The 11,290-nt window shown below is 37.4% G+C and overlaps 1 protein-coding gene across 1 annotated transcript; it reads right to left on the bottom strand.

Annotated features, from left to right (window-relative positions):
• Positions 1-8,765: 8,765 nt before the first annotated feature.
• Positions 8,766-10,909, bottom strand: LOC138902793 (uncharacterized). Its single transcript, XM_070190693.1, has 4 exons — positions 10,308-10,909; positions 9,887-9,954; positions 9,029-9,331; positions 8,766-8,887 (listed from the first exon to the last, which is right to left on the bottom strand). Exons 1-4 carry the CDS (start codon positions 10,907-10,909, stop codon positions 8,766-8,768), a joined length of 1,095 nt encoding a protein of 364 aa, XP_070046794.1.
• Positions 10,910-11,290: the final 381 nt, after the last annotated feature.

Genomic DNA, 11,290 nt, shown 5'->3' with positions numbered 1-11,290 from the left:
TATATAGAAGGACTCCTGATCTCAAGTTGTTAATATGTGTGGATACCACAGAAGCATCCAGACTGCTTGAAGAGATATATGTCGGAACATGCGGACCTCACATGAATAGATTCATTCTAGTCAAGAAAATACCAAGGGAGGGATACTTCTGGATGACTATGGAGACTGACTGCATCAAGTATATACAGAAATGCATCCAGTTTTAGGTACATGCCGACATGATACAAGTTCCACCCAACGAACTCAAGGTGACGAGCTCGCCCTGGCCTTCTGCCGCTTGGGGCATAGATTTCATTGGCCCGATCGAGCCTGCCGCCTCCAATGGACACATATTTATCCTATTATCCATTGATTACTCCACTAAATAGGTCGAAGCCACCTCCGACAAAGCTATGACAAAGAAGGTCGTAGCAGATTTTGTCCGAGATTGTATTGTCTGCCGATACAGAGTTTTCGAGTCAATTATCACCGACAATGCTGGCAACCTCAATAGTGATCTGATGCAGACCATGTGTGAGATATTCAAGATCCACCAAAATTCTTCCACATACAGACCTTATATGATCGGAGTTGTATAAGCTGCCAACAAGAATATTAAGAAGATATGAAGATGATAGACAACTACAAACTTTGGCATGAGAAGATACCATTTGCTTTGCTTGGATATCTCACCAAGGTTCGAACATCAACTGGGGTGACCCCTTATTTATTAGTTTATGGTACCGAAGCTGTTATAGCCACCGAGGTATAAATCCCTTCCTTATGGATCATACAAGAAGTCAAGCTAAATGACGTGGAATGGGTATAGAATCAATATTATCAATTGGCTCTCATCGACGGAAAAAAAATGAATGTAGTGTGTCACGATCAACTTTACCAGAATAGAATGGAAAAGTCTTTCAACAAGAAGGTAAGACCAAGACAATTCACAGTGGGGCAACTGCTTCTAAAGCGAATCTTCCCACATTAGGATGAGGCAAAGGGTAAGTTTTCACCAAATTGGTAGGGTCCTTACATGGTTAAGTGGGTAGTGACAGGAGGAGCACTAATACTAGCAAAAATAAATGGGTAGATAAGGCCAAAGCCCATCAATTAAGACACTGTCAAAAGATATTATGTCTAAAATTGTAGTCATACTTTCTTCTTGATGTAACATGAACTATGCTTGACCTAATTCCCGTTTAAGAGGTGATACGTAGGCAGCCCTGTGGGTTTAGTCACATCATAATAAATTTTTCATTTCCCTCCATGATCAAGGGTTTGGTTAGTCAAGAATGAGATCCAATATTGTCACGTCAAGAGTCGCCAGAAGAATATTGCCAGGAAAGCATATCAAAGTTGATCCTTCAGAACTGGGGTAGGATTCAAATTCTGAGGGAAGCCTCACAATTTTATACAGGATAAGGACGTTGGAATGTCTCAAAATGCATCACAGTATACGATCTGACAAAACTATCTATTTCATGCATTATCATATATTTTAATAACTGTATTGTTTATGACTGACCAATCACAAAATGCATATTTTCAAAAACTCAATCTTTGTAATAGCCAAATTCTACCCGGGCAAGCTCTAAGCACAAGAAAGATCAGAAGGCAAAGCTAGAAGAAAGACTATTAGGAATATCCCCAAAAGGATATACGGCGAGATCACTATCTTCACATGGATGGATGCTACCAAGACTAAATGTGTCAAGCTAAGAATTGCTTTCCTTCCTTGCAGTTGCATGAGGCTAAGCTCCGCTTCCATTATTGCACAAGTCTAAGTATTGCCTTCATTTGCATAGGGCTAAGCATTGCCCTCACTACCTACATCAGGCTATGCACGACCCTCCTACTTGCATGAGTCTAAGCTCTGCCTCCATACCTACATAGGGCTAAATACTACCCTCATTATTTGCATAGGGCTAAACACTGCCCTCAATATCTGCATTGGGTCAACCATGACCCTTTTACTTGCATGAGGCTAAGCTTTGCCTCCACACTTATATAAGGGATAAGCACGACTCTTCTACTTGCATGAGGCTAAGCTTTGCCTCCCTATTTACATAGAGCTAAGCATTGCCCTGATTATTTGCATAGGGCTAAGCACCTCCCTCCTACTCACATGAGGCTAAGCACTGCCTTCATTTTTGCATACGGCTAAGCCTTTCCTTTGTCGTTTGCATATGGCTAAGCACTGCATATCTTATGTCAAATAATCAAGTATCACCACATTCTTGCATGTCATTGGCTGAAATATCGCCACATTATTTGAAGGCGTCATAGTCCGAAGGAATCATCTTAATAGCCAAAGGACAACATTCCATGGCCTAAGGATCTCAAAGTTGCACATTATTATTCAAAGGCTTCATAGTCCAAAGGCACCATCCTCATGGCCCAAGGACATCATTTCATGGCCTGTGAATCCCTTATATATGCTTCATGGCCCAGGACGTCATGGTCTAAGGACATCATTTACATCGCCCAAAGACATCTTTCATGGTCCAAAGAGAATTTGAATCATGTTTAAATTCTCGCACTCGCGGCAATGCTATTATAACTATTACATATGTATATGTTTTCTGTATTCGTTGTATTTTGAACTTCGCAGGTAACACGAAAGTTAACCGTTCTTCAAACAGTTCAATGTTCACATTCCTTTGATATCCTAAAATAACCGCTAACCGATAATCGAGCATTTCCCTTTTCCGTAACTGTTCCCCTATCATATCACCTCACGCATCTATAACGATCGATTCTGTGATATCAACTATTCACAACATCACCAAAGCACATCGTCTTTTTATAGTAATTCCAAAGGCCTCATTCACCTTTAGATCCAGAACTACACGCGGTCTAATTTTCGTAAAAACGGGGATATGTAGGCAGCTCAAGGACTAGGGTTCGGCCCCCATATTTTAAACATCTCAGTCAGATAAAATTGATCATCATCTTGATTTCTTTACCACGACAACTCTTTCATCATTTCCAAGTAAAGAGGTGCAGTTGTTGATACTCAATTTTGCCTCATGATTCCCATTTTTCCTTTGTAGGTTGGTATATTTTATAACATATTATAAAGTAGTATTTATGGGATATTTCCCACATTATTACTCCACGACATTTTAAAATATTAATATATTATCTTCATAGCATTTTTCTTAAGCCAAAGTAATATTTTTGTATTTTTATAATCATAATCTACTATTTTAAAGTGTTTAATTTCACAAATTGTATTTTTATATATTTTTAGCTATTTTTTTACAATTTATTTTAAATTTATTTTTGTAGGATTTAAAATACAGCACAATTATGGCCGAATTTCGGACCAAACGGTCCAAAATCCTTAGGCCCAAAACCCCTGAGCCCCAAACATGCGACCCAACCTACCAACCATGTCCAAACTTGGTTTCTACCTGACCCATCACCCTTTGTTAAACCCAGCCATTGATCTCAAATGATCAACGGCTCATAACCTTTCCCCCATTTTCTTAATACACCCGACCCCGAACCCTAACTGCAATCTCTCACTTCAGTCGCCTCTCAATCCTCTCTTTTCTCCTCCTCTATGCTAACCCTAGCCACCTTATCCCAATTCCTCTCTAACTCCGGCTAGACAATGGAATCCTTCTATGATTCACTTTCTTTATTTGTCTTATCTCGTTATTACTTACGCGTCTGTGGTATCACTTAGTACCTGTCCGATTTTGGCAAGTACTATCTCTCAGAATCAGGCCCGACCAGCTTCAATCATTGGGATTTAGATGATATCTCATCTATATACACGCGGGAGAGACAATTCTTGTATCCACGTGTCAATTTACAATCATGGAACCCTAGCCAGGGTTTAAAAATGGATTTCTTACCTTTACAAGTGGTCTCACTGATTGCATGTGTTTTTTCGTTTTCCTTTTTTGTGTCTGGTTGATTTTTTCCTTGTTAGTTTTCCTAATCGATTATTTTATAACCCCCCCCCCCCCCCAAATTCCCTTTTTGGACAGACTTTAGTCACTCCTCTCTCTAACTCACACTGGTTTTATTTTGTTCTGGTTCTCTGAGAATTATTGTTGTTTGATTTTATTTTTGGCCAGCTGAAAGCCAAGGACATTCTAGTATTGTTCTATAATCTATTGCGGCACAAGCGCTGCTCGGAGTCCTTGAGGCTCTTTTGAACTTTGATGTGCCGGAGAACTTGAGGTTTTCATTTCTCAAACTCTCTCACTTGCGACTGCTATTGAACTACTGTTGGAATTCTGATTCTTCTCATTTACTTACTTCTCCTTCCAACTAGTTAGTATCTTCAATTTTGTAGTTTAACTTTCTGCCTATTAATGTATGCATGTTTTAGAATGATCTCCTTGCCTATTAATGATTATGTGTCCCACGCTTACATGATCTTTATGCCACTGCCATATTGAAACCTTCAAGTAGAAATCATGCCTTAAGAGCATTCTGATTATGTGAATTACAGCCCCCTATCGTGTTATAGTTGTTTTAACTTTCATTACAGCCTATGTGATTAGTGTAGAATTTCGTATGTTCATGTCCTGATGTTGCTAGTCAGTTTAGTTTAGACACTTCCTCACATGAATCCTTTGCCATATGTTAGCCATACACTGCCATATGCATGTGATCTATTTGACCTGCAGGATCCCCTATTTTCTTTTGAAACCAGATGAATACATACCCCATTTCACTTGCTGAGTGCCCTGCCTAGAAACCATGTCTATAAGATGCTTCTATCTTAGACCTTTTATACTATGCTTCCCTGTATCAATTCATGACTGGTTGTATTCTCTATGACTAAGTTTTGTTCTTCTAGAAGATATGTCATTAAGATACTGTTACTTTGACTAAATTCCATGAACCTAATAAGCTATAAATTGTGTGATTTGTTCTGATAGACCTATATATTCTATATACTTCTTAGATGTTGCATTTAGAGTATTTTTTGTGAGACCTTTCTTTCCTTTGTTTGGTTGATTGTAAGTGATAAAGCATAGGATTTCTTGAGTGTGCACGTATGGTTCCTGTTAAGTTGAGATTGAAGAAGTTGCACCTAGGAAACTTGCCTGCAGAATCTCACCTGCATGCTTAGCTACTTTCTATTAGCTGTGTGGTTTGCTTCTGAATTTGGGCATGGTTTATTGGGCCAAAATTGGTATTGATTCTAAAACTATACTACCAGCTTTACCCTGTGCACCTGGGATTTGGGCTTGCTGATTTGGATGAAGTTTTAAGGTTGTTGAAGTCCCGGGAGTACGACTGGGTTATTTTGTATTCATATTGGGTATGTAATTAGTTTTCATCGGTCTGTAATAACTTGTAAACACGAATAATACGAAACTAGTTAAAATGGGCCTAGGGATAGTTTAGTTCATGCATTCTTGGGTAGATAATATGCGTATATGTTCCAATATCCTTACTTGCTATTTGTCATTATAAATCCTACTTAATTTCCTATGTACTACCTATTATTAGAAACCATGTCTATAGGATTCTTTTCTTCTGCCCGCTTTACCTAGGGGTCATGATTATAGGACTTTAATTAATATGTATTGGATATTGCCTAAATAAATCATCTATAGAACTTGGTAATTCAATAATATCACCTAGCTAACACGCCCGTAGGGTCTATTATGTTAATTTGTTTGCCTATCTTCACTATTGTCTAGATTTCATGTTCTTAAATCTTTACACTTAGAAATCATGTCTATAGGGCCTACTCTATGCTAATTTGCTCGACTGTTTGTACCATTGCACTTAGAGATCATGTTATTAGGGCTTTACACTTAGAAATTATGTCTACATGGTTACAAATAATGACTCATGTCACTTGATCACTTCATAACTTAAACAACCTAACATGTAAGTCACATAGAACTCATGCCTATAGGATATGATAATGGAAGTATGCTTTCTTGTATTTTTTCTATGATATCCACGTAGAGATAATGCCTATAGGATTAACATTTAGATAGTTTGTACACTCCGCTATCATGGCTGGCCAATTGTACTGTCACTTAGAAATCCTATCTTAGGCCTAAATCAAACAATTCGATAATACAAGTTAATTTGTAAAACTTTCCAGTATACACTAATGGTAAGAAATCATGCTCAAATGATAGTTTGTTAAACCAGTCTACTGTGTCAACATATTTAATTCTGCTACTTCTCCAAAACCAGTTTAATTAGAAAGAATTTTGCACCAATATGAGTCTATCTGAGGAGGTAAATAGGAGCCAATTTTTATGCTAATTGTGATTCTCCGAAGTCCTACTTGTTTCAATTGCTTGGCGGCAAATTTTTTAACTTTGAGAAACTCCAGAATAACACTAGAACCGTCTCTATAGATGTCCAACAGCTCTTAGGCAATAAACATGGGATAGGTAGGCACATATAGGATACGACTTAGAATTAAATTAGTGCGCTTTAGGTAAACAACTTAAAAATAGTAATCGGATAGTTGGAGATATAGTTTGTGCTCGGTGGATAGTATGAGCAACCATTGCAGCCAAGGTTGCGAATTATTATTTATGTTGTACGGGGTGACCCTTTAGGCTTAAAAATTTAGCCCCCCCATTTGTGTCTAAATTATTGATGTATGTTCTACCCCAGCACTTAGGATTCATGAGTAGCTATAAGATTGGAACATTGTTATAATTACAAGGCTTTGTAAATTGATGTTAGTTAATGAGATTCCATCTTTGTGCTATCGTTATGATGTTTCTTTTAATCTAGATGATTATTAGTAATCGAATTATGTCTGTTCATGTTGCTTCACTTAGAATAATTAGTAACCTATTTAACCGCTTGCCCACTTGTCTTAATAATTAATTTGTATGTTCACTCAGGATAATTTAGTTATTTTGTTTTTACAAATATACCACTAGGCAGGTTGCCTAGTGGCTAATATATATATAAAATAAAATAAAATAGGACCCAAAGTTTACAATATGTCCAAAACCAAAGCTTAAATAGGAAGAAATACAACTAACTACAATGCGCATTCTAGCTATTACATCAGGCAAATCTTCAAGCTTTCAAAGAACTGTGGTGTGTGTATCCACAATCCAGAAGCAAAACCTCACAGTAGCACCTCTAACACTCTCACCAGGGTGCCAAGTTTTGCATGCCAAAGGCTATGGTAAATGTGCATACCAAGCAACAACCAACACAACCTTCAGTAGCTCTCCAGTTAACCAAGCAACATGTATAAATGTAGTAGTTGAGCTTCAACCTTGAGCCTATAGAACTGAAACAAAAATAGTACCTCTTCATTATAGAACAAGCGTGGAATGATGTTTGTTCAGGCCAAATTCCTCTGGCAATTATCTATGACTCTTCTAAAGTGGATGGCCTGCCCATATATCCCCAGAGTGAACATATGAACATTGTAGCACAACTGGAGGATAAATTACGATTGAACAATATTGATGAGGCAGCTAGAGCAAATAGTGCTACAACTGCAGCCATTGCATCCCATATTAAACTTGCAAAGGCAAAATACATAGGTTACCCCCTGAGTTATGAACCAAATCCCTGTTACACACCTTTGTGAACAAAATTTACCTTACACACTCAACCTTTTCAGAGTGTCCCTGAGACATACCACTTTTTTCTTGACCAGTTTTTCAAAACATGTGTAATATCATGCGCCAGTCATACAACAACACGTGTCATTGACTTAAAAAAAAAAACAAACCCCACCCAAGTTTTATTTTAAAAAAATATAAAATAAAAAGGAACCCATCTTCTTCAGGCTTCATCGTGCCTTCATTAGAGCTTTTCAGCTCATATCTCTGCCTTCATCAACATTTCTCTTTCATTCTTCATCCATTAACATACACATATTCAAGAAAAAATAATACATAGACGAAAAACATTACCCAGTTTTTACCGTCCCACCACCATTACTCACCTTCCATAACTTTCTCGTTATCTGCATTGCCGCCGACCACCAAAAAAATTCAGACCTCTACCTTACAATTCAAACAAAAGAAATAGAAGCCCTAATCAACTACTCCTACCTTCTGATGTATTTTTTCTGAAAATATTTGAGATATAACAAGTGGGTTTTCTCCATGGCTGCCCCATTGAAAAGGAAAAAAAAAAGAGAAGATTCTTCTACATTGTTCTTCCAATCTCACTTGATGATTTCATTACAAATTCTTCTACACTGTTAAAAATTTCTTCCTGAATCAATTTTTTAAGATATGTTTCCTCGATCTGTTATAATTTTAACAAATTTCTTAATTGAAAGTGGATAAAATGGATAGTAAACAACTGTATTATCTACAATTTGAACCAAACTATAGAAAAATAAAAAAAAGGAAGATATTGGAAAAGGACAAAAAGAAAATCCATTTAACCGTTGGATAAGTTTTATTAAGTTTTGACCCTTCAAATAAAGCATCAGATATACAGTTTTTACAGTTCAGACTCCTTATTTTATTTGTAAATCACGCACCTGCCACATAGACTAAGAGGTGTGTCTTAGGCACAATCTGAAAAGGTTGAGTGTGTAAAGTATTTTTTGTCCGCAAAAAGTGTGTAACGGGATTTTTGGTCCATAGTTCAGCAGGTAATTTATGTATTTTGCCAACTTGCAAATATCAACTTTAATTGCCTGCTTTTTCTGTCAATCTTGTACACTACCATGTCAGCTTCAGGTTGAGAATGCAACAATGCTAATACCATTGGATAGTAACAAGACAATATACAGTCATAGACAGTGATGGCAAAAATACCAAAAGTGGACAAAATCATATGGAACAGCTTCATCAATCAGGTGCCCTTCTCTTGGCAATCCTAACCCTAAGGTTACATATTAGAGCTTTGTCTATATTCAAAAATCTTCTTTTTGCACTTGGCAATTCATAGAAAGTGCTAAATGTTGTTGTACCTGCAAAAGAAAACACATAGTTAGCTAAACAATCTGCCACAACATTGCCCTCCCTCGGCACATGCTGGAAGATCACATTAAACTACTCCTTCATCTCCTTAATCCTGTTCACTTATGCCACAATGCACCAAGGAGGATCACATTCTCCTTCTATGATCTTCTTCATCACTAAGGAATCAGTTTCAATTATCAGAGGATGCAACTCTTTTTCCACACAATATGCCAGTCCTTCGACTATGGCCCTTGCCTCAGCTACAATATTGATTGTCTCCTCTATAATCTGTGTCCTAGCATACACAAAATCTCCAACACTATCCCTTATACAAAATCCAAATGAGCTTGGGCCTGGATTTCCCCTTGAAGCTCCATCAATGTTGCACTTGTACCATCCCACATGAGGTATTTTCCAAGTTACTCTTCTAGTCACATGAATAGTCTTATATCCTTCAAAAAACATGATCATGTCCGAGCACAAGAAAGGGATATGAGGAAACAAAGGATACCTCACCCTCGCCAAGTAGTGAAGTGTATTATTGACTTCATGGATCACTTTATTACATGACACTGCTCCACCATTTCTAAATTCATTCCCCCTCTTCCACAACTCCCAAGTGATAATGGCTAGAACTGGCAGATATAAATTTTAGTTTTGGACAATATTGAACTTTCCACCACGCTCTAATGACTTGATGAATCTATACCATCTGGACATTAATCCCCGTTTCATCAATGAACACCTTTCAAACCTTAAAGGCAGTAGAACTAGTCAAGAACAAGTGATCAAATGACTCCTTTTGTGGTTGTTGATAGCACCAACACCTTGATACATACAAGTAGCCAATCCTTCTCCACCAATCATCAGTAGGAAATATAAATCTCCATAATTTTCATAGGAAGAAATATTTCTTGAATGGCAAACCTTTTATCTACATGTTTTTGAATTCTGGAGGTTTGCCCTATGTCTCAATACTTGGCAAGCACTACTCACAGAAAACTTACCTGAAGTAGTTGGCATCCACCAAGGCTTGTCAGAATAATCATCACTAGTATCAAAGTGTACATTGTGCCTAATATGATCAGCTATCTCTTCAAAAAAAGTTTTCTCTAGTAGTTGCTCATTCCACCCTTTATCTTGTCTCAATTCTGCCACCTCTTGGATGTCTTAATTAATAGGAATATCTGGGGTGTACTACATGATACAAGGACCCAAGTTTTGTCCAATTTTCATGCCACACATTTGTAGAACCCCTTTGCATCTCCCACCATATTTCATGCTCCACATCCTACCTTACATTCAACCTTTGCCTCCAAACATGTGACTTCCCTCTAAATTGCACCACTGTCGGTATCTCTTTCTTACAATACTTATTTCATATAAAGTTTGACTATAAAGATTTTGTGGTCCTAAATCACCGCAAACAGTGCCTTAGAGACATCCACTAAAGATCTAAACCCTAATTCACCCTCATCTTTGGGAAGACACAAGTTGTGCCATGAAGACCAATGCCTACTTCTGCCTTCTTCAATTATGCTCCAAACGAACCTTGCAAAGAGCTTGTGTAGATGTTTTATAACATTATTAGGTGGATCAAGCACTGATAATAAGTGTAATGGCATGCTTTGTAACGCACTAGTAATGAGTGTAGTCTTGCCTCCATATGATAATAATTTGTCTTTCCATGAATGCAGTTTTGCCTTTACTTTCTTGATAAGATCTTTATAATAATCCTTTGATCTTCTAGTGTAGAAGGTAGGATATCCCAAGTAAGTAAATGGGAATTCACCTTTAGAGAATCCCGTGGCATCAGCTACTGCTTGAAACAAGGCATTAGCTATATTAGCATCCATATAGTAGGAACTCTTGGACTTATTGATAAGATGGCTTGATTTCTTCTCATAACTTCCCAAGATTGCCATCACCTTTTTAAAAGAATCTGGATGAGTGGAGGAAAAGATGATGGTATCATCTGTATATGATAGGTTACTCAAAGGATCAGTCCAGTTAGGTATCCAAAATCCCATAACAGACTTTTCCTCAAACAACTTGTTCAAGGACCTTGATAACACCTCTACAAAAAGTATGAACAAGGCATGAGAGAGTGGATCTCCTTGCCTAACGCCCCTTGTAGATTTGAAAAAGCATGAAAATTTTCCACTCACCAAGTCTGAATACCAATTATTTTATAGAATGTTCCACACCATGTTAATAAAATGCTTAGAAAATTCCATTTTTCTTAGCACATGCAACAAAAGTTAACCATGAAACCCAATCATATGCCTTGGCCATGTCTAATTTAATCACCACATTAGCAGGCTTACTCCTTAGCCTTATGTCATTAATAATCTCTTGTGTGAGAAATATGTTCTAAGAAATTCCCCTTCCTTTCACAAATCTAGACTGAT

Source organism: Nicotiana tomentosiformis, chromosome 12, assembly GCF_000390325.3.
Source record: "Nicotiana tomentosiformis chromosome 12, ASM39032v3, whole genome shotgun sequence".
Lineage (NCBI taxonomy): Eukaryota > Viridiplantae > Streptophyta > Magnoliopsida > Solanales > Solanaceae > Nicotiana > Nicotiana tomentosiformis.
This window is presented reverse-complemented; position numbering and strand designations above follow the sequence as displayed.